The 27,383-nt window shown below is 47.2% G+C and overlaps 1 protein-coding gene and 1 long non-coding RNA gene across 3 annotated transcripts; one reads left to right on the forward strand and one right to left on the reverse strand.

Moving 5' to 3' along the window:
- Positions 1-17,123: 17,123 nt before the first annotated feature.
- On the reverse strand, positions 17,124-19,547 carry LOC130520346 (uncharacterized). Its single transcript, XR_008948793.1, has 2 exons — positions 19,069-19,547; positions 17,124-18,216 (listed from the first exon to the last, which is right to left on the reverse strand). It is a non-coding gene; the product is annotated as an uncharacterized LOC130520346 (long non-coding RNA).
- A 292-nt stretch (positions 19,548-19,839) lies between these two features.
- LOC130520345 (NLR family CARD domain-containing protein 3-like) lies at positions 19,840-27,337 on the forward strand. Of its 2 annotated transcripts, none has more exons than XM_057024060.1 (3): positions 19,840-21,439; positions 25,946-26,119; positions 26,871-27,321. In XM_057024060.1, exons 1-3 carry the CDS (start codon positions 20,184-20,186, stop codon positions 27,046-27,048), a joined length of 1,608 nt encoding a protein of 535 aa, XP_056880040.1. In that variant the 5' UTR covers positions 19,840-20,183; the 3' UTR covers positions 27,049-27,321. The 2 variants fall into 2 exon arrangements, 1 of the variants encoding a protein (XP_056880040.1); XR_008948792.1 differs by lacking the exon at positions 19,840-21,439 and adding an exon at positions 24,701-25,348 and having other exon boundaries at positions 25,454-26,119; positions 26,871-27,337.
- Positions 27,338-27,383: the final 46 nt, after the last annotated feature.

A 27,383-nucleotide genomic window follows, 5' to 3' on the forward strand; every position in this document is an offset into this window, starting at 1 on the left:
TCAAGAGGACATTTCTGATATTCCAATAATTATGTTTTTAACTGTAGTGCTGATCACGGCCATGCTGGGGGGGGTGAAGGTCTAGAACAGCACCGGACTCGTGACTAAAGACGACACAAAAGCAGTCCGGGATTTTTGACCACAATTCCAATGAAGCAGGAATCAGAAATAAACTGGATCACAGTGGGATTGTGGAGCACGTCTGAGATGTTCAGCCATCGTAGCTCTGGTGCAGTAAAGATGAAGTATTCTACATATACGGCTGAATATATAGTTAGAACTAAATGCATCAGTGAGGCCTTCCTTCCTCTCACAGCATCATTAACAGCTTCACAGGCTGAAACAGGCCATTGATATTCAGACTATTGATCAACGGCTGCTCCTATTAGGAGAATCAATAGAAAAATCAGGTCGTCAACGCTGTGCCGCTCCGGCCCCACGGCGAGGGCGTCCGCGGTCTGCGGCCTCCACCCGTCTCAACGCTGTGCCGCTCCGCTCCCATGGTGAAGGCGTCCGCGGCCTGCGGCCTCCGCCCGTCTCAACGCTGTGCCGCTCCGCCCCCACGGTGAGGGCGTCCGCGGTCTGCGGCCTCCGCCCGTCTCAACGCTGTGCCGCTCCGCCCCCATGGTGAGGGCGTCCGCGGCCTGCGGCCTCCGCCGTCTCAACGCTGTGCCGCTCCGCCCCCATGGTGAGGGCGTCCGCGGCCTGCGGCCTCCACCCGTCTCAACGCTGTGCCGCTCCGCTCCCATGGTGAAGGCGTCCGCGGCCTGCGGCCTCCGCCCGTCTCAACGCTGTGCCGCTCCGCCCCCACGGTGAGGGCGTCCGCGGTCTGCGGCCTCCGCCCGTCTCAACGCTGTGCCGCTCCGCCCCCATGGTGAGGGCGTCCGCGGCCTGCGGCCTCCGCCCGTCTCAACGCTGTGCCGCTCCGCCCCCATGGTGAGGGCGTCCGCGGCCTGCGGCCTCCACCCGTCTCAACGCTGTGCCGCTCCGCTCCCATGGTGAAGGCGTCCGCGGCCTGCGGCCTCCACCCGTCTCAACGCTGTGCCGCTCCGCCCCCACGGCGAGGGCGTCCGCGGTCTGCAGCCTCCACCCGTCTCAACGCTGTGCCGCTCCGCCCCCACGGTGAGGGCACGCCGTCCCGTCTAGAGCGGAGCGTGAACATCTGTGATGGCTTTGAAGAGTTCCTGTGTGAGACACCTGGTGATGTGACCAGTGTCACCACTGTGTCCTCCACAGCCTTGATCGGGCTGAAGATCAGGTGACCCGACAGCATGGATCCGCTACACCTGCCTCAGGTAACCGTCTTGGTGTCGTCGCTCTAGAACGGAACCGTTTCATTCAGGGTGGCGCCGACGGCGAAATGAAGCTGTTCAAACTGTCGACGGCAGAGCGGAGTGTGTTTGGGTCATGGTGGTGGAATTTTACTGCTGCTGAGTGTGTGTGTGTGTGTGTTTGTGTGTGAGAGTGTGTGTGTGTGTGTGTGTGTGGTGTTGTTTGTGTGTGTGAGTGTGTGTGAGTGTGTGTGTGTGTGAGTGTGGTTTGTGTGTGTGGTGAGTGGTGTGTGTGTGTGTGAGTGTGTGTGTGTTGTGTTTGTGTGTGTGTGTGTTTGTGGTGTTGTGTGTGTGTGTGTGCTGTATGGTGGTGTGTTTTTGTGTGTTTTGTGTGTTGTGTTGTTTTTGTGTTGAGTTATGAGTGGTTGTTGTGCTTGTGTGTGTGTGTTGTTTGTGAGTGAGTGTGTGGTGTGTGTTGTTGTGTGAGTGGTGTGTGGTGTTTGTGTGGTGTGTGTGTTTTTGTGTGTTTGTGTTTTTGTTTGTGTTTGTGTGTGTGTCTGTATGAGTGGTGTGTGTGGTGTGTGTTTTGTGTGTGGTGTTAGTGTTGTGTGTGTGTTTTGTTTTTTTTTGTTTTTGTTTTGTTTTTTGTTTGTCTGTGTTGGTTGGTTTTTTTTTTGTTTTTTTTTGTTTTGTTGTTTTTTTGTGTGTTGTGTTTTGTTGTTTTGTTGTTTTGGTGCTTTCTGCTTTTGTTTTTTGTGTGTGTGTTTTTTTTTTTGTTGTGTGTTTTGTGGTTGTGTTTTTTGTGTTTTGTGTGGTTGTTGTTGCTGTAGTGGTTGTTTGTTTTTGTTGTTGTGTGTTTGTTTTTTGGTTTTTTTGTTTTTGTTGTTTTTTGTGTGTGTGTGTGTTGTGTTTTGTGTGTTTGTGTTTTTGTTTTCTGCTGTGGGTGTGTGTGTGTTTTTGTGTTTTGTGTTGTGTGTGTGTCTTGTGTGTGTGGGTTTCTGAGTGTTTGTTGTTTGTGTGTTGTGTTGTGTGGTTGTGTTGTGTGTGTGTGAGTGTGTGTGTGAGTGTATGAGTGGTGTGTGTGTGTGTGTGTGTGTGTGTGTGTGCGTGTGCTGTATGAGTGGTGTGTGTTTGTGTGTGTGTGTGTGTGTGTGCGTGTGTTAGTGTGTGTGCTGTATGAGTGGTGTGTGTGTTTGTGTGTGTGTGTGTGTGTGCTGTCCATTCTAATATCAATATCAGATTGATGTTTTTGTTTGTTCCTGTTTGTCATCAACAATGCCGCCTTGTCTCCAGATCCCTCAGAACTACTTGAGTCGCCCTGATCACAACTGTTTCATGCAGCTTTGTTCTTTTCTTTGATTCTAGACAACGTGCTCGTGTTCTTTGATGATCTGTGCTACTGTATCATAACCTGCTACTAATCACGACCCTGGAAAGATGCAGCTCGATGGCACATGCGCTGCCTTTGTTCCTAAAGTCTTTGATGTCTTCTGTCATATATTTTGTTGTAAATCTTCTCCTGGTGGTTGCCGAGATGTGTTGATGAGGAAGGAAACTTCGCAGACACCGACTTGGTTATCAAAGATGTTTATTGGAGAGAACAGTCAGGCATCAATCGAACACTGCAGATTGTCCGAGGGAGGTCTCGAGGTCCCGATGGTGAAGAACTCCGAGGTGTCTTCATCGTCACCTCCTTCTTATACAGTCGAGTAAACACATTCTCTACTGATGAGCTCACGCTGTACAATACGGCCAACCCAATGGTATAGCGTTCAGTTATTACCAAAAAAGGGAGTGCTTGAAGATGTTTCATGCTACACATCCTCATGTGTAGGACAACCAGGGGCCCACAGGCTCCAGTGTCATCATTTAGCCGCTCCTCTTACATAAGGAAGAAGACACAGGACACACATGTGGAGCATGTCCTAATATGGTGCTTAGGCTAGGTGTTAAACACATTACGGCCTTACAGATGTAAAGCCTGCATAGAACGGTCAGATACTACATATTTCCCCCCTTCGAGACTACATAGTCTCGAAAAATATAGAATAACCAAGTTTTAATAAAAGTGACGGTGACTAATAAAATGGTATAAATTGAAAAAGATTGATTAATTAGACGTGAACAATATATGAAATTTAGTGGAGTGTGAGAGTGAAAAACCCATCCGACAGACGTCTTTTAGTCTACAACCATCAAAACACTTTAGACGGGAAAATTCTCTCACGGTCCCTCTGTCGACGGCGACCACCTGTGGTACTCCAATCCAATTTGCAAAAAAGTTATATTAGGGAAGAGTTGGGCAAACACATACAGATACTCAGAAAAAAATCAAAAAATGTCCACGATCAGGCTGGTCGTCCCATCGGACCTTACCTTGGACCTTTCCCTGCCTAAGGACCCCTTTCCCTTTACCAAAACAAGGAAAAAACCTGAGTTCTCATAGCATCTGCCTACTGATGAAATTTCCCTAGTGAATTTATTAATACAAACTTCAGATATATGCATTAAACACATCAACATTAATTTTCGAATCTGTAGTTCACAGTCCCCTGAAGGATCTTCAGTTGTTCCCCATCTTCATTCAGGGTCCTCCAGCATCTTTCACAGTTCATTTTGAATTTCTGAGTCCATTCCAACATAGTTGTCACCCCAACGTAGCTCCCCAACTACTGTCCTGGAAACAGAAAACAGAGGTGCCAGTATCTTTGCAAAAAAACATTGGTTTCATTAGAGAGAATACAATACAAACATATCAAAACATGATTATCACGATTAAATAAATTATGTAACCATTTCCCCCCTATGTCACCGGAACTACAACGGAGGAAAGGAAAACATAAACACCATTAAATGCAAAGAGTAACATAAGGATATGACTCGAAGGTCACACTAGATACTGAATTATTGATTATACTGGATATTTATCAACCATCTCATCAGAAATGTCCTCCTCATCTGAATCAGCCAAAGCTTTGACACTTAAGAGTGGCATCTGAACCTGGTCGCTAGGCATCACTACACCAATCCAACGCAATATCATCGCCTTGGCACAAGTTAATGACAAAGTACAAAAACAAAACATCACACTTAGTGACACTACGACAGCACTGAGAACCTGTATCAACATAGCTCCCATTGGACCAAATTTGTCCTGAAGCCAAGCCGTCGCTGACGTTCCTGCGCTTTCAGAAGGTCCGAACGCATCTCTTATCTTCTTCAAAGCGTCAATCACACTTGTTATATTATCACCATTGTCTGGAATCAAAGTGTAACACGCATCACCTGTCAAATTCAAAGACACACACAAACCTCCTTCTCTGGCCAAGATATAATCTAGCGCCATGTCATGTTTCAACAACGTAAGTCTGTGACTCCTCTGAGTGTTGGAAAGATGTTCAAAGCCTTTTATGGTTTCGTTAGCAAAACCCTGCAGAGTGTAAGTAATATTGTCAATATGTTCGGCAAGAAATACAACGCCATACCAAGGCAACAAACCGATACCCCATTTTTCTCCTAAGCTAATTCTCCAATGATAAGATTCAAGATTATGAAATTGTGCAAGTTCTCTTCTCTTCCTGGCGTTTGAAGCAGACGTAAGATTACTGGTAGAAGTAGTGTCATCTGAAGGCGGGGTCGTACTGAGTGTAAAAACCTCGTACGGGAGTTTCAATGTCGCCATGTAGCAGCATCCAGTCCATGCATAAGGCAAAAACAAATAAGCTTTGTTGCCGCACACCCACCAAATGTCTCTGAACGTCCCAATAGTCACATCAGCGGGTATACGATGGTGTATAGCCCACACCGTCTGACTGGTTTCACCTTTTGGTCCAGGAAAAATAGCGGGATACAACTTGATACGGTTAGAAAGATCAGGGTTGGATACTTTCATACGATACTCCATGCAGTTAGACACTCCAAGGAACACACCTTCCCCCTTGTACGTGTCATTTGCACAAAAACATGTAATGGTTTTTGTCTTTGTTTTGACCTCAAGAGGGTCTGGTATTGCCGTCATCGGATTTTCATATTGATCTAACAAATTGATATAGGGCAAGTCTCCATAATGACTACAATAACTGCTTGGTTTAAACAAATTAATAGACAAAGCCATTAGCACATCGGTTGAAGCCTTCTGGTGGTAAGACAACCACGACAACAAGGCGAATTGACAAGCTGATGGTAGCGGTTCCGCTCTAGTTTCTAAGATGGAAGGCCAAGTACTCGGCGAAGGCACTTTCAAAATACAAGGACCTTTCGCTGACTTAATGGATCTAACTGAATGAGTCAGTTGTTGAAACCACAAGTTTCTGCTTGCCCACGGATCTGCAATATCCATAGCGGATGAATCAAATCCAAACGCTTTCCATTTAGCATCACGTCTTAGCTTAGGACGGACTGGACCAACAAAGCAATCAGCTTGTGATCCTGAGCTAGCATTATGTGATTCATAGGGTTGAGTTGTATTGGGGGAGTCAATCTGCTTCACTTCACTTACATTTCCAGCACTAAAAGGGTCCGCCGCCATTACCTTGGGAGGTGATGGAGCTACAGAAGTCACCTGTACATATTGAGTAGGATGTAGAGTCGTGTTAACAGGAGATGACGCAATCGCAGTGGTAGTAGATGGAGTTGTTACAATAGTAGTAACAGGTTGTTTGGGCTCATCCCATGGACTAGGCATCTGTTTGCCCGTGACATTGTCAAGTAATACCAAATTTATCTTAGTGGACCTGTGTTCCAAAGTGCGTGTTATGTCCACATGCACCTTGGGCGCTCGCCGAGGTCCAAACTGCATACACTCATACACACCTTGATCTTCTGGTTGTGGTCTACGGATAAACATACTGCAGTCCCCGTCCTTTTTTATCGCCCCGCGACCGTTAACCCGAGCATATTTAGCATCTTTAGTATGGTTGGCAAATTCTATCCTTGTCCCATCGGGCGCAATCCACATCATAAAGGTCTCATGAGGGATAAGTTCACGATACGAACAGTCACAGGGAAGTAGAGCCGCAATCCCGTAAACTACTCTTACTTCGTGTTCTGTAATGTATTGGTTGATCGCACGTCCTTGCCGACCTGCCCTGCGCCTTTCTGGTTGCACTTCTGGTTGTGGGTCTAGTTCTGCCTTGGTCTTGCCCCACTGAGACTTTCGGAGAAGTTCTTGAAGGAAGTTCTGATGACTTCCTGTCTGGGAGGTGTTGAAAATCAATGACGTTGAAATTCTGTCCCTGTTGTGGTTCTGGGGTGTCGTTTCCAACACCAACTGAAGGAGGCTCAACAGCAGCCACCACATCTTCCACTTGGTGAGGACCCTCAGGGTTCTCTTGCCCCCCTGCTTCATACTCTACAGAATTCTCTAGAGGATGGGGCTGAGCACGTGGTGTCACTTCACTCTGAGCCTTGACACAATGTGACAAATGGTACCATGTAGGTGATCCTTTGACCTGGACCGCAGTTCCGGAACAACGCACAACTTCGTACGGGCCTTGACGACGCTCGTCAAACCACTTTCTCCGGAACACCTTAACAAATACCTTATCTCCAGGCTGCACTGTGGTGCCCCTCTGCTCGTCGAGCCTCTGTTGTGCCTCTTCCCGCTGCTGCCTGTCAGAAACATATGTGGATATTCTTTTATGAAGAATAGCCAAATGCTTAACATAGGCACGCATTCCATCCTCAAGAGGTGCCAAACTTGGCCCTTTGCCACTTGTGCGCCAACAAGGAGTTGGCATTCGTCTGCCTGTCACTAGTTCATGTGGTGTCAAATGCAGATCACGGAGTTCACTGGAACGACAGGCCATCAGGGCGAGTGGGAGAGCTGCCACCCAGTTCAAGCCTGTATGTTGACAGATTTTGGCAATGCGATTTTTCAGAACGCCGTTCATTTTTTCACAAATGCCTTGACTTTGGGGGTGGTAAACAGCTCCAAGCCGCTGTTTAATCCCCAATTTTTGGAGGATCAACTTTACAGTCTTGTCCACAAATTCTCTACCATTGTCTGAAGATATTCTATCTGGAAGTCCCCACCTACTGATGACTTCACGACACAAGAACTTAGCAACCGATTGGGCGTCTTTTCGCTTTGTTGGACATGCTTCAGTCCACCGAGAAAATCTGTCCACAACCACCAACATGTATCTTTTACCTTCCTGGTCTAATCATGTCAACATAATCAATGACTAGTTCACGCATGGGACCTGCAGGTGTTGGAACATAGCCAGGGGGAACTGTCACCCCACGGCGAACATTGTTTTTCAGGCAGATAGCACATCTGCCAATGACATAATCAATTTGCTCCAGCAAATAAGGAGCCCAAAAGCCATATTCTTTGGTGATCTTTCTTTTCACCTCCCCCCTTGCAACATGGGCCAAACCATGTGCCTCTTGGATCATCAGACCCAAAAGGTCTGGGGTGCCACAATCAGGCCCTCATGATTTCTCCAGAGGCCAGAAAATCCGGGATGGCACCCCGATCTTGCCAAAGTTGTTTGTCCAAGGGGGAAGCATCGTTTTGCATGGCAACAACGTCCTGTAATGTAACGTTGTCTTCCAAATCTATTTCATGAGTGACCAAAAGAACCTTGCCAGGCCTGTTTGCTCCAGTCACTGCTTTTGCTGCATCATCGGCAGCTTTATTTCCTCGAGTGATTCTGGATTGATCAGTTTTGTGTGCCGCACATTTGGCAATGGCTATTGCCTTTGGTTTCATCATGGCTTGTAGAAGCTTCATGATCTGAGCATGGTGTTGAATGGGAGAACCATCCGTCTTTTTAAAACCTCTACTCTTCCACACTGCCCCAAACAAATGACAAACATTGTGTGCATACGCAGAATCAGTGTAGATTGTCACTTTCTTTCCTTCTGCTAAAAGACAAGCCTCCGTTAAGCCCACAAGTTCTGCAAGCTGTGCAGAAGCTGGTTGAGGTATTGTTTCAGCCTTTACAACAACAAAATCAGGACCTTGAGGTTCCACAATCGCATAACCGGCACTCAGATCTTCGCCAAGTCGATAACAAGAACCATCTGTCCAATATTCAACCTCTGGGTTTTGCAATGGCAAAGCCTGCAAGTCAGATCTGAGTTTTGAATATTTTTCTGCCTCCGAAACACAGTCATGTGGTTCTCCATCCTCAGGGGTTGGCAGGTTTTCAGCAGGATTGGCTGTTGCGCACCTAATCAAGGTGACATCTTCCTGCTCCAACAATCTATGATAGTCTCTGAGTCTGGGCATTGTCAATGTATATTTACCATAATTCAGAAGGTTGCGCAAGCTGTGATGACAAAGAATGGTCACAGGGTAGCCCATCGTGACAGATGATGCCTTTTCATACATCAGATAAGTCCCCACCAGTGCCCGATAGCACAGTGGAAGTCCCATCTCAACATCTGAGTAGGCGGTTGAATAGTATGCAACCGGCTGAGGGCTTGTCCCTGTTCCCGTTGGCTGGCAAAGCACCGCACACGCATATTTGCCTCCCGTAGAGGTTGACACATATAGCAAGAAATTTTTAGAATAGTCAGGAAGTGACAGAGCTGGAGCCTCTTGAAGGCGCTGTTTGGTTGTTTCAAAAGCCAACAAACCGTCTGTTGTCCAAGTAAGATTACTGTGTAATTGAGCATTTCCAGTATCTTTGATCATGGCTCTCAGCGGACCTGTTAGACTGGCATAGTCCTCTATCCATGCTGAGGAGTAGCCGGCAATACCAAGAAATGTCATCATCTCTCTAACTGTCCGGGGTTTTGGAGCTTTGCGAATTGCCTCCACATGACTGTCAGAAATACATCTCTGTCCCTTTACAATCAATTGGCCAAGATAGACCACTTTTTCCTGACAGTATTGTAATTTCTTTTGAGAAGCTTATGTCCCTTTTCCGCCAGCAGTCGTAAGAATGTGATTGAGTCTTTGTGACATGTCTCCCTGTCCGGAGAACAAATGATGATGTCATCCACATATTGAATTACAGTGCTGCTTAATAGATGATTAATTCCTTCCAAATCCTCTTTCAGTATTTTGTTAAAAATGTGAGGACTGTGTTTGAACCCTTGTGGAAGTCTCAAATACTCATAAAATTGACCATTGTATGTAAAACCAAACAATCCCTGGCTCTCAATGCTAAGCGGAACACTGAAAAAGGCTCCGCACAAGTCAATGACTGTAAAATAAGAAGCTTCTGGTGGAATTTGAGCAAGTAATGTATGTGGATCGGGCACCTCTGCCGGAAAATCAACAACAATCTCGTTCACGGCTCTCAAATCATGCGCCAGACGATATGTGTTATCAGGCTTCTTCACTGGAAGCAACGGTGTGTTGCTCTGTGGGTTCTGTACAATTCTCAACACTCCTGCTCGTACCAAACCCTCGATTTGGGGTGCAATACCCCGAACCGCCTCCTCTTTCAGAGGGTACTGATTTTTCCAGGGTGGTACAGTCCTGGGCGAAGGTCAGCCTTCACCGGTTGTGCTGATTTAACCAGTCCAATATCAGTGCTGTGTTGTGACCACAGAGATTCAGGAACTTGGTTCAGCATGCTTTCTTTCAAATGATCTGAGTCAGCCTTAGCGCTACAAATCGTTTCATGAGTCATTCGTACAGTCTGTGGCTGTCCCTGTCCTTGGGCTGTAGTTACAATTTTGAGAAACCGTCGGTCGTTACTCCTATAGATGTTTTGATGTTCTTCTAACGGAAAAAAGACCGCTTTTTCAGCCTCCGCCATCATTGGTCCGAGGTCTTTTGGTGGTATCCGTCCGTCACTCTCAACGTTATGTGTGGGACGCTATTGGGAACTTCAAATTCTCTGGCCAAATATTCACTCTCGTCAATTCTCATTGCGGCACCCTGTGGCCCCAAAATGATACAGGAGGCACTAAGCAAAACCTGTGGTTGAGCAGCTTGCCATCTCTCAGGATCTACATGAGTAGCATTTTTGAAATATTTCAGTGTACAATGCAGAGGACACTCAGGAGGTCTCGACTCAGGCATGTTTGTCTCAATAAAGTTTTTCCACGTTTCAATTGGTTGCCAGAGGCTGGAGCTAAGGCTTCCAACCCAAAACACCACTGGAACATTAGCATCTGTTGTCGCAAACAATTGTCGAACATCGTTCGGCATGTCAATTTGGCAACCGTCTGGTGTACATCGTATAGTCCAATTCAACTTGCACAATGCGTCTCTTCCCAAAAGTGCGATAGGTGTATGTTCTGACACTAGTATGGGAATTACGATCTTTTGATTTTTGTAACGGAGCTCGACTGGTTTTGTGAGAGGAATCAGCTGTCTCATACCCTCAAACCCGATTGTCCGAACTAATTGACCAGACATGGGGAGATGTATAGCGTCTTCAGGCCGGATACAGGTGAAAGAAGCTCCGCAATCAGCCATCACTTCAAGTGATCGCCCATTTACTTCCCACCATATCGTTGGATCTTGTTCCGGCCCTGACACTACCAGCTGACACCTCCCACTCGGGTTCTCTGGGCATCCCTAGAACCCAGACACGGCCCCCTGCTGGGTTCACACCGGTCCGCGGGACTGACGTAACTGTCCCCTGAAGTTTCCTCGCACTCCTCTCTGGGGAGCGCCTCTATTGAATCCTCTACAATTGCGCACCATGTGTCCTGGTCGCCCACACTGGAAACAATACACCTGGTCTTTCATAGGGTCAAGACCGAACCTTTCTCTTTGAAATCGCCCGACATTACCTCTGCTTTGTCCACCTCTAAACTGAGATTGCTTGAAAACTGGCGGAGGTACTGGCGGAACAGGTGTCACAGATGGAAATTGATACGATTGGCATGATGTCTGGTTTGATTGCATTTGTGATGTCTGATCAGGTTGGCTTTCCATCACTACTGCTTGCTTTTCTCTTTGCGTTTGTTATCCACCAGCTGCAGTTGAGTAAGTTTTCTGAGAGTTTCATGATCTTGGTTTTTCAACTCTTGCTCTTTTCTACGATATAGTTCAACCTGGTGAGCAATGTGATCAATGTAAACACTCTTAATCATGTTCCCAAGACCAACCACCTCTGCTATTTTACTACGCACCGGCAATGGCAATCCCTTCTGAATTTTAGCTCGAATGATAGACTGCTCCATTTGATTAGCGTCGGGATCATTGCCTGTGACATTACGCCAAGTTTGTAGAGCTCTTGAAACGTAGGCTCTCGGATTTTCTTGTTCACCCAATGGTTCAATGAGGATATTATCAGGATGTATGTTAGTTGGAAACGCGTCTTTCAGCGCCCCCCAAAACTGACCTCTGTGAGCAGAAAACAGTTCAGCATCATTTACTGCAGTTGCCATGAACCGAGGCATGCCAGCCTTCTGCAAAAGGTCTTCCATGGCAGACACACCAATGAGATTAGCTAGGAGCCTTTTAATGTCTCCAACAGCAGGTTGTGTTCCAATCAAAAGTTCCTCCAGTTTTGAAATCCAGGGGTGTGCCCCTTCCTGAAGGATAGGTAGCTTCTCTATATATCTGACATATCGGAGTTCTGCCAAGGTTTATACTCAAGACTTTGACCACGAACAACAACAGGGAACATTTTGTTAGCAGAGCTGTCTTTCTTTGAACGCAAGGCGTAGTCAGAAGTGATCAGCCTTGAAAGCCTCCCCTTCTTTAACGACTTACGCCGTTTTTCCATATCTTCCAATTGTCTTTCTAGCATCTTATGAGCTTCTGGAGTTCCCGTCAAGCTAATGTCTAAACGACACTGTTCGATACCCCTCTCAAGATTTCTCAAAGCACGTTGTCTTTCCTCAGAGGAAGAACAATTGCCGTCCGAGTCTTCATCAGTGTCTGACCCTGAGCTGTCATCGGTCAGATCTTGATCAGACTTAGCTTTCTTTTTAGATTCATTACCCCTCTTTTCAGCTTTAGCCAACACACGTTAATGGCGGGATCATAGCCACCTATGGCTTCATCCGTACCGCTCTCATCATCATCCTCCAGAAGCAGTGTGTTGTAAACATCATCTCGTTTTTTTCTTGATTTAGATTTTGGAGTTGTCGGATAAATGTGTATGACTGTTTTTGCCTTTCCCTTTTCAACAGTTTGGTTGTGATCATCTTTAATGTTGTACTTGCCTTTCTGGCTGAGTACAGGAAGTTGTGGATAGATGTCAGTGTATTCAGTTTCTGTCTCATACGGTGGAGGGGTTGTTACAGGAGCCGTATGAGAGAAAGGAGTGTTAATCTTTTCCACAAGCGCCGCTGTTTGTTTTGCGGTTCTTTCAATAATTTCTTTAGCTGTTCTGTTTTTCTTTTTTGCAGCCAATCTCAACTTCTGTCCCTCCTGTTCAAAAAGTTGCAACATTGCGAGTTCAGTCCGTCTTTTTTCTGCACGAGACTTCCCCCTTTTTCCTTTTTTCTCATTTGCTTTATAAGTGTACAGATTGTTTGAATCACATCAGGGTTGAGGGTACCTTCAACCGGCCAAGGTTGTTCAATATCAGGCCAACGCTTGTTCCATTTCTTTGAGGCCTCTGGTAGGCCTTTAATAAGGGGATTGTTTTTCTGCACCACCTCAATTGGGGTCATGCGTTTAACCGCTTTACTCTCCACTTTTGACATTTTGCTGTAGCAGTTGTCTTAGGAAAGTACGGTATATCAATTTCAAACCTTAATATGTAAATGCTGTGTTTATTTCACTTTAATGTTTAATTTAAATGCAAAACTATTAATTGTTTAACTGATGAATACAAAAAGAAATAAATTCAATTAATATAGGAATCTAGAAATATAAAAACATGAAAGGAAACAGCAAAGCAGAATTATAGTAAAGAATTAATAAAGAAGAGTGTGTAAATAAAATTAAAAGGTTGAAGAAATTTATAAATTCCTTATAACTTTCAAACAAATCTGATCTGACTCTAAACCTGTCCAAATGATCTGCAAAACAATCGCTGTAGATGTTTGTCCAAACAATTATGGTGTGTATATATATAAAATTTCACTGGCCTTAGTGCAAGACCGTTATGTCGCCACCGGCAGATCAATTCCTCCTCTCGTCTGTCCCTACTGGAGTCAAGTTCAGGTGCATCAAAAGTGTAAAAAGGAAACAGAAAAAATTCAATAATTCATGAACTGTCAACTCCTTCAAACAACAACAAAATAAAAAGTGCACAATTCTTGAACACTCTCATAAATTGTCAACAAACTTCTAATTAATGTGTTATTATCATTGTTTTTATCAAATTATTGTTATTTTTAATGTTATTATGATAAACAATCATCAACAGTAAACAATCATTTAACAATCATTCATAAACCATAATCAGCCAAGTAGATAAACCTGTTGCATTTGTGCCCCAGCATATCTCTTCTTAAATTCCAACACACATTAAACAATCAAACGCTGATCAATAAAGGAGAGAGAAAATGTGTGCTCCATTTTCTTCTCCTGATGAAAGCTGTCACTTCAGAAAGTGAGAGAGGGTTGAGTGGGGAGGGACTCTCCTCCGCACCACCCTTAGGGGGAGCCAACTAGCTCCACCCCTTGAAGTCGAGAACCACTTCCTGTTCACTTCCGATAGTCGGAGAGTGAACATCCGTTCTTGCCAGCTCCAAGCTAGCCACTGGTTGCAGGCCCAACACACAGCTGCAGACTGTGAGCCACACCCTGAGATCCAAAGGATCCAAATCAACCAACAGCACGAATATGAATAATTTTTCAAAATCAATATAAGTAAAGTTCTTCAGAGATATTACATAAACATAGAAATCCGCAAGAACAAACTTCTAATTTCTCAGCTTTTCTTTGTTCACCACTACTTCAGCATATATGTATATGTGAGTGTGTGTGTGTGTGTGTGTGTATATGTGGACCTTGCGGTCCTGCTGGATCACACCCAGTTTCCTTGTCCCAGCACAGAATTATATGATATTCTTCACTACCAGGACCACCCTTAGGTCCTCATCAGACTTCAGATAAAATCTCAATCAATCTATCTGAGGTACAAAAAGATTTTTCCTTTCTTTCTTAGAGTTTCAATCAATTACCCAATACCCATTTTTGACAACAACTATGGTAACATCCCCCAGAAGTCACTTCAAACAAAGAGAGAGAGAGACGAACAGAACACAGAATCGACTCACGCACACACAGGCGCCACACACACATACAATCTGTCCATGCAGATTTATCCTATTTAAGCATGCCCCGGCGCCGCTGCCGTAAACCACAGTTTGTTTCTCGCGACTGTCCGCACTAAATTTACCCACCCTGAAAACTGGGCCCCTGACCGTAAAAGAGTGTCTTCAAACGCACTCGTCAGCCACGTCAGAGAGGACACCCCCGACCCGGAGATAACCCCAGTTTTCCAATCCCTCAAGAGAGAGAGAGACCGGCCTGTGTACTCTCAAAGGAAACACAGGACTTAGGGCAAATGATCCTGAACCCGCGGCTTTTTAACACTTTAACATCATTTCCTGGCCGTAACCCGACACTTTCCTAGTGTCCACGCGCTCTGTCGCCAATCCTGTACATAACACAGTGTACAGACCGAATACAATAAATTCAGAATCAGCTGTCCTTTTTAGCTGAAATGAGCCGTGTAATAAACCTCATGGCCTGTCTCTCCTCCAGAGCCACTACTTCAGTCTTTCACAAAACACAAAACAAAGGTCAAATTGAACAATTTAGAAGAAGTATTCCCCAACAACATCACCAAAAATGTACATCCACACTAATTATCTATCTTTACGGTGTGTCTAAATGACTCCCCAAAAGCTTAATAGAACCAACTATCACCCCAATGTGTGGAAAGTGCGCGCTTTACTTGCCAGCTTGGAGCGGAAGTTGGTCCGAGGAGGCGGATGGAGAAGACGACAGCCACAACCGATCCTGTTCGTGACGCCAATTTTGTTGTAAATCTTCTCCTGGTGGTTGCCGAGATGTGTTGATGAGGAAGGAAACTTCGCAGACACCGACTTGGTTATCAAAGATGTTTATTGGAGAGAACAGTCAGGCATCAATCGAACACTGCAGATTGTCCGAGGGAGGTCTCGAGGTCCCGATGGTGAAGAACTCCGAGGTGTCTTCATCGTCACCTCCTTCTTATACAGTCGAGTAAACACATTCTCTACTGATGAGCTCACGCTGTACAATACGGCCAACCCAATGGTATAGCGTTCAGTTATTACCAAAAAAGGGAGTGCTTGAAGATGTTTCATGCTACACATCCTCACGTGTAGGACAACCAGGGGCCCACAGGCTCCAGTGTCATCTTTTAGCCGCTCCTCTTACATAAAGGAAGAAGACACAGGACACACATGTGGAGCATGTCCTAATATGGTGCTTAGGCTAGGTGTTAAACACATTACGGCCTTACAGATGTAAAGCCTGCATAGAACGGTCAGATACTACAGTTTCTTTAGGCTGATTCTGAAACTTTGGCTTTTGTCCCCTTTCGTTGGTCCACGTTACTAATATGGGTATTATGGGCTGTCCCAGTCCCGGTCGTTGGCCTGTCAAATGTCACTTTGGAGCAGTTCCATCAGCCAACTAAACCAATTCAAGTTAGTTGCCATTTCAAAATAAAGAGTTCAGAGTTAAGGGGTCTCACATTTGGGAGGTGCGTTTGGGCCCCATGTGACTGAAGCAGCTTTGAGAGAGAAGGTTGATGTAGGTTCATCCAGAAAATGATCAAAACAGCTTTCTGTGATCTGCTCCCCCACAACTATCGTTGCTCCTCTCTCTGTCTGATTTCCTGTCCCGTTACTGACAACCAACTTTGGACCATCGTTAATGACTCATTCAACCTTTAAACCATCTCCTGAACGATGGTGTTTGGGGACGGAGGCTCTAAATCAGGGTGCTCACACTTTTTCAGCATGCGAGCTACTTACAAAATGACCAAGTCAAAGTGATCTACCCACCACAAAAATGCAAAACAGTAATTATTTTCAAATGTATTGAGGATTATTTGTATGTACAGTTGATGTACTTTGCTTAACTGAATGAGCCAATATGGCAAAACACACATAATAATTAACTATTAACCTTTTTTTGTAATTACCTAAGTTTACTTTGCTGACGGGCACTGAACTGAACCAGCCAGGGAGGCACAGGGACCGTAGCTGCTGACAGCCTCACCCACACCTCCAGATGTTCATCAGTCACCGTGCAACGCTTTTTGGACTTCATCATCTTCATGTAGAAAGTAGATGTTTGCACTGGCCGATATGAAAGTGATCTGTTTTTGTCTTCTTACTTGGTCCCGCTCCCTCAGTCATTTTGATGACCATCAGCTTTAGCGGTGGCTTAAAATCAGAGGTAATTGGCTGAATAGTTTAGCGCTTCTGATTGGCTGCCCTGTATGTCAATCAAGTCACGGGACTGCTGATAGGCTGACGTCGTTCTGCTGCACTCAGCGCTGTTGTTTGCACGTGATTGGTCACTTGATCGTCAACTTCAGTTGTCATCTCACTGGCTGCCCTGTACATCAATCACGTGACGGGATGAATGATAGGCTGATATTTTTAAATGTCACGCCGCGATCGACCGACGTAGATCAGGATCGACGTAATGAGCCCCCCTGCTCTAAAGAGAAGACGGACGCTACAATGGCCCAAGAGATCCTGCTGAATGTTCTGGAGCATTTAACTGAGGATGAATTCGATAAATTCAATTTTTACCTGAAAGATCCTGGAGTCATGGGAGGCTTCAACCCGATTAAAGAGGGCCAAATAGATAACAAAAAAAGGACGGTCGTTGTGGATTTGATGGTGAAGGCTTACAAAGATCAAGGAGCCGTGGAAGTCACCAAGAAGATTTTAGAGAAGATACCTCGGAACGACATTCTGCAAAAACTTTCAGCTGTCAGTTCAGATCCAACAGGTCAGTGACGCTTGTTTCAGTTTCTGTTCTAAAGCCTTTAATACAGGAGAGGTTAAAGGTTAAACTGTTTCTCTAGTTCGTTATCAGTGTTGCTGAGAATAAAGTGCTGAACGGAGAACAGAAAGCTCAAAACACGTCGGGTAAAACATCTTTACACTAAAATGTTTCAGAGAATTCCAGAGTTGTTTCATGATGATATATTCATAAAGCACTAAAAACAATCATTACAATTATAAAGCAGCTCAGATAAAATAATTATAAAAGAACACGGAAGAAAAACGGCAAAAACGAAAGCAGGATGTTGGAGAGGAAGTGATGAGTTTCCATCCTGTGCTGTTGCCATCAGAGGAAGCTTCGGTTTACTTGCTGCTAGGGCCACTGCACGTCTGCAGTGTAGCTACCAGTGTGGGCCCTGGGGAGGTTCATTTTTATACTAGCACACGAACATGTAAGATTACAATACGCGTAAGGGTAAGCATCATATGATAAAGCATAAGCGTCACAAGATAAAACAAAGCATGATATACAGAAAGGAACATATAAGAAAATGGGGGATGGATGGTCAGGTTGTCTCCTGCTATCCTGAGGTGATAGAACATCAGCTAAAGCAGGTCAGGGTTCTGGTCAGGAGTGACAATAAGTAGTTACAGCATTTTTAAATGAACAGTTTGAACCTGACACAGGATCAAGGTGCATTTTGAGATGGCTTTTAAAGATGTGGAGTAAAGGAGGCTGTCTAACGTCCGATGGCAGATGGCTTCATGATTTAGGAGCAGCACTCCAGGTGGTTCTGCTGAGATTCTGGTGCCTCCGGGAGCCGATCAGCCGCCCTGAGGCCCAAAATCACCAGATTGCTGCATCAGAGGACTTTACAGGCAGCACAGGTGTGACCTCCTCCGTCCTTAGGCCCTCAAACCAGGTCAGGAAAAACCTGGACAAACCTGGAGGAGATCCACAGCTGAGGGATCCGTCTCCCTGGGACGGGCAGACGTGCAGCAGAGGCCACGTGCACAGAGCACATCAGCATTAACAGTAATATACCAGGTCCAGGTGCATCTTCAGACGTCCTCATCAGAGATGTGGCCCACCTTCATCCTCCGGGTCCTGATGGAGCGAATCCAGGATCAGCAAGACCAGAGAAAACCAAGACCGGCAATATGTGCATTTATGTAGGAGAATATGGGAACGGGCAGGAGAGCACAGACGGGCCATGCTGTAATAAAGGCATGGACAGAGGTGTAATAAAGGCATGGATAGAGGTGTAAAAAGGCATGATAGAGGTGTAATAAAGGCATGGATGGAGGTGTAATAAAGGCATGGATGGAGGTGTAATAAAGGCATGGATAGAGGTGTGATAAAGGCATGGATAGAAGTGTAATAAAGGCACGGATGGAGGTGTAATAAAGGCATGGATAGAGGTGTAATAAAGGCATGGATAGAGGTGTAATAAAGGCATGGATAGAGGTGTAATAAAGGCACGGATGGAGGTGTAATAAAGGCATGGATAGAGGTGTAATAAAGGCATGGATAGAGGTGTAATAAAGGCACGGATGGAGGTGTAATAAAGGCACGGATAGAGGTGTAATAAAGGCACGGATGGAGGTGTAATAAAGGCATGGATAGAGGTGTAATAAAGGCATGGATAGAGGTGTAATAAAGGCATGGATAGAGGTGTAATAAAGGCACGGATGGAGGTGTAATAAAGGCATGGATAGAGGTGTAATAAGGCATGGATAGAGGTGTAATAAAGGCACGGATGGAGGTGTAATAAAGGCACGGATAGAGGTGTAATAAAGGCACGGATGAGGTGTAATAAAGGCATGGATAGAGGTGTAATAAAGGCATGGATAGAGGTGTAATAAAGGCATGGATAGAGGTGTAATAAAGGCATGGATAGAGTGACCATCATAACCACTAACGTCATTGAAATGTCATAAATTTAGAGTTAACTGTTACCAAGACACACAGGAAGTGGTCTGACTGAGGAGGCATGCTTAGGGTTAGGGTTAACCCATCCTTCCAGAAGCTGCGCCGTCTTTTCTTGGAATGGAGGTTTGTCTCCTATCAAGTTCAGAACTCATGATCAACCCTTCGGACCTGCTGAGACCCGCCACCACTTTCATTGTTTTTCCTGATCTGGAATCAGTGAAACTTGATCCAGTCTGAAACTTTGAGCGTCAGATCTCAACAGCAGCATCAACAGCAAATTGCTGCAGCGTCAGTCTGAAAGAATTCCAGTCGTACCTGCTTTAAAAGCTCTTCTGAGTTCTTTACTTAAGTTTTTGGGATTGTTTTACTCCAGTGATGCTGTTCTTGTCTTTTTGAAATGTGAAGCCCAACTGGACCTGAGAAGAAGATAAACTGTAAAACATCAGCTCAAAGCACTCTGGAATAAATATATAATATATTCATATCTAATGAATATATCGACTAACACATGTGCATGTATATTTTGCTTTAAGGTCCCACATGTGAACACGTCCCCATCGGCTCTTATCAATCAAAGCTTCAGTCAAACCTGAGGAGCAAGTTTATGTGTGTGCAGGAAGGCTGCGATGAGAAGGCAGACGAGCAACGGCTGGACGACGTCTACACACAGCTGTACGTCACCACCGGTGGCGACATACACATCAATGCTCAGCACGAGGTCACTCAGATTGACATGGTTGGGAACCCTTCAGACACAGAACAACCCATTAGTCCCAGTGACCTGTTTACACACCTCCAGCTGGAAATATAAACCCATAAGAACTGTTCTGACCAACGGAAATGCAGGAGTTGGCAAAACCTTTCTAATCCGCAAGTTTGTGTTGGACTGGGCAGAACAACGGGCCAATCAAGACGTGCATCTCATATTGCCGTTCACCTTTCGCCACCTGAACCTGTTGAGGGGGAGACGCCTATCCTTGGCTGAACTCACTCATAAGTGCATCCAAGAGTCCAGGGCCATTCAAATAGAGGCTCTTAACAGCATCTTTACAGCTCTGCAGTCATCAGGAGACGCCAATTTTGACAGTTGTAAATTCAAACTTCTGTTTATCTTGGATGGGCTGGATGAGAGCCGACTAGAAATGGACACCGGAACCAATGAATTCCAGGAGGCGGATATAGATGTGAAGGCACCGTGCTCGGTGGAGGTCCTGCTCACAAACCTCATTAACAGAAGTCTTCTCCCCTCCGCTCGACTCTGGATAACCACGAGGCCCGCGGCAGCCAATCAGATCCATCCGGATTTTGTGGATATGAGGACAGAGGTGCGAGGGTTTACTGACGAGCAGAAGGAAGAGTACTTTAGGAGGAAGTTCAAGGAGGAGGAGCAGGCGTGCAGGATCATCTCTCACATCAAGGCATCTCGAAGCCTCCATATCATGTGTCACATCCCAATCTTCTGCTGGGTCACTGCAAAGGTTTTTGAGGATGTGTTGAAGATGCGAGAAGAGCTGCCCAAGACTCTCACAGCGATGTACATCTCCTTCCTGGTTGTTCAGTTCTCACCGAAAAACAAGAGAGGAGACGGGAAAGGTCCACAATGGAGTCCAGAGAGCTGTGAGATGATTCCAATTCTGGCAAAGCTGGCATTTGAACAACTGCAGAAAGGCAATGTGATCTTCTACGAGTCCGATCTAAGAGACTGTGGCATCACCGTCAGGTCGGCTGATGCCTACTCAGGAGTGTTCACGCAGATGTTCAGAAGGGAGCGAGGACTGTTCAAGGAGGAGGTGTTCTGCTTTGTCCATCTGAGTGTTCAGGAGTTTCTCGCTGCTCTTCATGCACATTTGACATTCACCAAGTCTGGCACCAACATACTGTCAAAAAAAACAACCTTATTACGTTATTTACGCTCTAAACTGCCCAACACCAAAATCAAACAAACTGTTTTTTACCAGTGTGCGGTGGACGAGGCCTTGCAAAATGAAAAAGGACACCTGGACCTGTTCCTGCGGTTCCTTTTGGGTCTTTCTCTGCCGACCAATCAGGCTCTTCTACGAGGTCTAATTAACGGTAAAGGCAGCTCAGAGCCCAATCAGGAAATCATTGGCTACATCAAGAGGAAGATTGGAGAGAATCTGTCCTCAGAGAGAATCATCAACCTGTTCCACTGTCTGAACGAGCTGAACGATAGTTCACTGGTCCAGGAGGTTCAACAGAACCTCAGATCTGGAAGATTGACAACAGAAAGTCTCTCCTCTGCTCAGTGGTCAGCTCTTGGCTTCATGTTACTGTCCTCAGGACAAGACCTGGAGATGTTTGACCTGAAGAAATACTCTGCTTCAGAGTGGGTTCTTCTGAGGCTGCTGCCAGTGGTCACAGCCTGCAGAAAAGCCCTGTAAGTGTTCTGCAGGTGTTCTGCAGGTGTTCTGCATGTGTCTGCAGGTGTTCTGCAGGTGTTCTGCAGGTGTCTGCGGGTGTCTGCGGGTGTCTGCGGGTGTCTGCGGGTGTCTGCGAGTGTCTGCGGGTGTCCTGCAGGTGTCCTGCAGGTGTTCTGCAGGTGTCTGCAGGTGTTCTGCAGGTGTCTGCAGGTGTCTGCAGGTGTTCTGCAGGTGTTCTGCAGGTGTCTGCAGGTGTTCTGCAGGTGTCTGCAGGTGTTCTACAGGTGTTCTGCAGGTGTCTGCAGGTGTTCTGCAGGTGTTCTGCAGGTGTTCTGCAGGTGTCTGCAGGTGTCTGCAGGTGTCTGCAGGTGTCTGCAGGTGTCTGCAGGTGTTCTGCAGGTGTCTACAGGTGTCTGCAGGTGTCTGCAGGTGTCTGCAGGTGTTCTGCAGGTGTCTGCAGGTGTCTGCAGGTGTTCTGCAGGTTCTACAGGTGTTCTGCAGGTGTCTGCAGGTGTCTGCAGGTGTTCTGCAGGTGTCTGCAGGTGTCTGCAGGTGTCTGCAGTGTTCTGCAGGTGTCTGCAGGTGTTCTGCAGGTGTCTACAGGTGTCTGCAGGTGTCTGCAGGTGTCTGCAGGTGTTCTGCAGGTGTCTGCAGGTGTCTGCAGGTGTTCTGCAGGTGTCTACAGGTGTTCTGCAGGTGTCTGCAGGTGTCTGCAGTGTTCTGCAGGTGTCTACAGGTGTCTGCAGGTGTCTACAGGTGTCTGCAGGTGTCTGCAGGTGTCTGCAGGTGTCTGCAGGTGTTCTGCAGGTGTCTGCAGGTGTCTGCAGGTGTTCTGCAGGTGTCTACAGGTGTTCTGCAGGTGTCTACAGGTGTTCTGCAGGTGTCTGCAGGTGTCTGCAGGTGTTCAGCAACACGCATCACATCTGGCAGCGTTTTAGGCAGTTGCAGTAGTTACTCCGAGAACTGATTTCATTCCGTATCATTGCACTTTCCGTCCTCATAAAGGTCAACTAAAGAAATAAGCCTGTGTCCCTGATTGTGCAGGAGAGAACCAGAAGGATTTCCTGCTTTCTTCTTCTTTTCTTTTTTCAGGTTGAGTCACTGCAATCTGACGGAGAGGAGTTGTGAAGCTCTGTCCCCCGTCCTCAGCGCCTCCTCCTCTAGTCTGCTGGAGCTGGACCTGAGTAACAATGACCTGAGGGATTCAGGGCTGAACAAGCTCTCTGTTGGTCTGAAGAGTCCAAACTGCCGGCTGGAGATCCTCAGGTTAGTACTCCTTATCAGCATCATCAGTTTTTCTAAATGGCAGCTTGAAATGTTGGTTATCTTCCAAAAAGAGGAAATATCTTTACCAAAAAAGCCTGTTCAAGGAGGAGGTGTTCTGCTTTGTCCATCTGAGTGTTCAGGAGTTTCTCGCTGCTCTTCATGTACATTTGACATTCACCAAGTCTGGCACCAACATACTGTCAGAAAAAACAACCTTATTACGTTATTTAGGCTCTAAACTGTTCAACACCAAAATCAAACAGGCTGATTTTTACCAGTGTGCGGTGGACGAGGCCTTGCAAAGTGAAAAAGGACACCTGGACCTGTTCCTGCGGTTCCTTTTGGGTCTTTCTCTGCCGACCAATCAGGCTCTTCTACGAGGTCTAATTAACGGTGAAGGCAGCTCAGAGCCCAATCAGGAAATCATTGGCTACATCAAGGAGAAGATTGGAGAGAATCTGTCCTCAGAGAGAATCATCAACCTGTTCCACTGTCTGAACGAGCTGAACGATAGTTCACTGGTCCAGGAGCTTCAACAGAACCTCAGATCTGGAAGATTGACAACAGAAAGTCTCTCCTCTGCTCAGTGGTCAGCTCTTGGCTTCATATTACTGTCCTCAGGACAAGACCTGGAGATGTTTGACCTGAAGAAATACTCTGCTTCAGAGTGGGTTCTTCTGGGGCTGCTGCCAGTGGTCACAGCCTGCACAAAAGCCCTGTAAGTGTTCTGCAGGTGTTCTACAGGTGTCTGCAGGTGTTCTGCAGGTGTCTGCAGGTGTTCTGCGGGTGTCTGCGGGTGTCTGCAGGTGTCTGCAGGTGTTCTGCAGGTGTTCTGCAGGTGTTCTGCAGGTGTCTGCAGGTGTTCTGCAGGTGTCTGCGGGTGTCTGCAGGTGTCTGCGGGGTCTGCGGGTGTCTGCGGGTGTCTGCGGGTGTCTGCGGGTGTTGCTGGGGGTGTCTGCGGGTGTCTGCAGGTGTCACAGGTGTTCTGCGGGTGTCTGCGGGTATCTGTGGGGGTGTGTGTGTCTGCGGGTGTTGTGTGGTGTCTGCGGGTGTCTGCAGAGGTTGTTGGTTTGTGCAGGTGTCTGCAGGTGTTCTGCGGGTGTTCTGCAGGTGTCTGCAGGGTCTGCAGGTGTTCTGCAGGTGTCTGCAGGTGTCTGCAGATGTCTGAGGGTGGTGTCTGCAGGTGTCTGCAGGTGTCTGCAGGTGTCTGCAGGTGTCTGCAGGTGTTCCTGCAGTGTTCTGCATGTGTCTGCAGGTGTTCTGCAGGTGTCTGCAGGTGTTCTGCAGGTGTCTGCAGGTGTCTGCAGGTGTCTGCAGGTGTCTCTGCAGGTGTTCTGCAGGTGTCTGCAGGTGTTCTGCAGGTGTCTGTAGGTGTCTGCAGGTGTCTGCAGGTGTCTGCAGTGTTCTGCAGGTGTTCTGCATGTGTCTGCAGGTGTTCTGCAGGTGTCTGCAGGTGTCTGCAGGTGTTCTGCAGGTGTCTGCAGGTGTCTGCAGGTGTTCTGCAGGTGTCTGCAGGTGTCTGCAGGTATCTGCAGTGTCAGCAGGTGTCTGCAGGGTCTGCAGGTGTTTGCAGGTGTTCTGCAGGTGTCTGCAGGTGTTCTGCAGGTGTCTGTAGGTGTTCTGCAGTTGTCTGCAGGTGTCTGCAGGTGTTCTGCAGTGTCTGCAGGTGTCTGTAGGTGTTCTGCAGGTGTCTGCAGGTGTCTGTAGGTGTTCTGCAGGTGTCTGCAGGTGTTCTGCAGGTGTCTGCAGGTGTTCTGCAGGTGTTCTGCAGGTGTCTGCAGGTGTCTGCAGGTGTTCTGCAGGTGTCTGCAGGTGGCTGCAGGTGTCTGCAGGTGTCTGCAGGTGTCTGCAGGTGTTCTGCAGGTGTCTGCAGGTGGTGCAGGTGTCTGCAGGTGTCTGCAGGTGTTCTGCAGGTGTTCTGCAGGTGTCTGCAGGTTGTTCTGCAGGTGTCTGCAGGTGTCTGCAGGTGTCTGCAGGTGTTCTGCAGGTGTCTGCAGGTGGCTGCAGGTGTCTGCAGGTGTCTGCAGGTGTCTGCAGGTGTCTGCAGGTGTTCTACAGGTGTCTGCAGGTGGCTGCAGGTGTCTGCAGGTGTCTGCAGGTGTCTGCAGGTGTTCTGCAGGTGTTCTGCATGTGTTCTGCAGGTGTTCTGCAGGTGTCTGCAGGTGTTCTGCAGGTGTCTGCAGGTGTCTGCAGGTGTCTGCAGATGTCTGCGGGTGTCTGCAGGTGTCTGCAGGTGTCTGCAGGTGTCTGCAGGTGTCTGCAGGTGTTTCACAGGTGTTCTGTAGGTGTCTGCAGGTGTCTGCAGGTGTTCTGCAGGTGTCTGCAGGTGTTATGCAGGTGTCTGCAGGTGTCTGCAGGTGTCTGCAGGTGTTCTGCAGGTGTTCTGCAGGTGTTCTGCAGGTGTCTGCAGGTGTCTGCAGGTGTTCTGCAGGTGTCTGCAGGTGTTATGCAGGTGTCTGCAGGTGTCTGCAGGTGTTCTGCAGGTGTCTGCAGGTGTTCTGCAGGTGTCTGCAGGTGTTATGCAGGTGGTCTGCAGGTGTCTGCAGGTGTCTGCAGGTGTCTGCAGGTGTCTGCAGGTGTCTGCAGGTGTTATGCAGGTGGTCTGCAGGTGGTCTGCAGGTGTCTGCAGGTGTTCTGCAGGTGTCTGCAGGTGTCTGCAGGTGTTCTGCAGGTGTCTGCAGGTGTCTGCAGGTGTCTGCAGGTGTTCTGCAGGTGTCTGCAGGTGTTCTGCAGGTGTCTGCAGGTGTTATGCAGGTGGTCTGCAGGTGTTCTGCAGGTGGTCTGCAGGTGTCTGCAGGTGTCTGCAGGTGTCTGCAGGTGTTCTGCAGGTGTCTGCAGGTGTCTGCAGGTGTTCTGCAGGTGTCTGCAGGTGTCTGCAGGTGTCTGCAGGTGTTCTGCAGGTGTCTGCAGGTGTCTGCAGGTGTCTGCAGGTGTTCTGCAGGTGTCTCCAGGTGTCTGCAGGTGTCTGCAGGTGGTCTGCAGGTGTCTGCAGGTGTTATGCAGGTGGTCTGCAGGTGTTCTGCAGGTGTCTGCAGGTGTTCTGCAGGTGTCTGCAGGTGTCTGCAGGTGTTCAGCAACACGCATCACATCTGCAGCGTTTTAGGCAGTCGCAGTAGTTACTCCAAGAACTGATTTCATTCCGTATCATTGCACCTTCCGTCCTCATAAAGGTCAACTAAAGAAATAAGCCTGCGTCCCTGATTGTGCAGGAGAGAACCAGAAGGATTTCCTGCTTTCTTCTTCTATTCTTTTTTCAGGTTGAGTCACTGCAATCTGAGGGAGAGGAGTTGTGAAGCTCTGTCCCCCGTCCTCAGCGCCTCCTCCTCTAGTCTGCTAGAGCTGGACCTGAGTGACAATGACCTGAGGGATTCAGGGCTGAACGAGCTCTCTGTTGGTCTGAAGAGTCCAAACTGCCGGCTGGAGATCCTCAGGTTAGTGCTCCTTATCAGCATCATCAGTTTTTCTAAATGGCAGCTTGAAATTTCGGTTATCTTCCAAAAAGAGGAAATATCTTTACCAAAAATGCCGACCAGCCGACCACTGTTCACTCCCACAGCTTTTAAAATGACTTAGTCTGGTTCTGGTTCCTGTGCTTCGCTCCCCAGTCAGGTCCAGGCCCCAACACACGACCCAGAACTTGCATAAATGAGATGTTAATTAGTGAGCAATGTGTGTGTGTGTGTGTGTGTGTGTGTGTGTGTGTGTGTGTGTGCGTGCGTGTGTGTGTGTGTGTGTGTGTGTGTGTGTATGTATGTGTGTGTGTGTGGTGTGTGTGTGTATGTAGTGTGTGTGTGTGTGTGTGTGTGTGTGTGTATGTAGTGTGTGTGTGTGTGTGTGTTGTGTGTGTGGTGTGTGTGTGTGTGTGTGGTGTGGTGTGTGTGTGTGTGTGTGTGTGTGTGTGAGTGTATGAGTGGTGTGTGTGTGTGTGTATGTGTGTGTGTGGTGTGTGTGTGTGTGTGTGGTGTATGTGGTGTGTGTGTGGGTGTTGATGTGTGTGTGTGGTGTGTGTGTGTGTATGTATGTATGTGTGTGTGTGTGTGTGTGTGTGTTATGTATGTGTGGTGTGGGTGTGTGGTGTGTGTGGTGTGTGTGTGTGTGTGTGGTGGTGTGGTGTTGTGTGTGGTGTGTGTGTGGTGTGCGTGTGTGTGTGTGTGTGTGTGTGGTGGATGTGCTTGCATGCAGGTTATCGGGCTGTCTCATCACAGCAGAAGGATGTTCTTCTCTGGCCTCAGCGTTGAGGTCCAACCCAACCCATCTAAAAGAACTGGACCTGAGCTTCAACCATCCTGGAGATGATGGAACGAAGCAGCTCTCTGCTGTTCTGGAGGATCCAGAGTTGAGCCTGGAGGTTCTCAGGTAGATGCAAACACCCTCCCTAAAATGAAGACCTGATACTATTTATTGATGAGCATGGAGACCTTCCAGACGTTCGGTGGTTCAAGCAGCACATTGTGAGATCTGAACCACCTCTGAGCAGAGAGATGTGATGCTTTCTGGACCTTCAGGGTACGAGAACCCACATAAGGGAGAATAAAAGGGTCACGTCAGAGATACAAAAAGATCAGGTGATGCCAGCACAACCATCTGGCTGCAGCCACTGCCTGTGAGGGAATCCTTAGAGAGAAATAGGCAAAGTTCTCCTCCATGACGTTGGCACATGGAGAGATGTCACAAATCCAGCTCTGAGGTTCACAA

Source organism: Takifugu flavidus, unplaced genomic scaffold, assembly GCF_003711565.1.
Source record: "Takifugu flavidus isolate HTHZ2018 unplaced genomic scaffold, ASM371156v2 ctg351, whole genome shotgun sequence".
NCBI classification, from domain to species: domain Eukaryota; kingdom Metazoa; phylum Chordata; class Actinopteri; order Tetraodontiformes; family Tetraodontidae; genus Takifugu; species Takifugu flavidus.

Bases quoted from the DNA above. Each gene is read 5' to 3' on its own strand.
- LOC130520345 (XM_057024060.1), top strand. From the start codon at position 20,184: ATGGACACCGGAACCAATGAATTCCAGGAGGCGGATATAGATGTGAAG. The intron at 21,440-25,945 runs GTAAGTGTTCTG...TTCTTTTTTCAG, and splicing joins ACAGCCTGCAGAAAAGCCCT to GTTGAGTCACTGCAATCTGA. The intron at 26,120-26,870 runs GTTAGTGCTCCT...GCTTGCATGCAG, and splicing joins TGCCGGCTGGAGATCCTCAG to GTTATCGGGCTGTCTCATCA.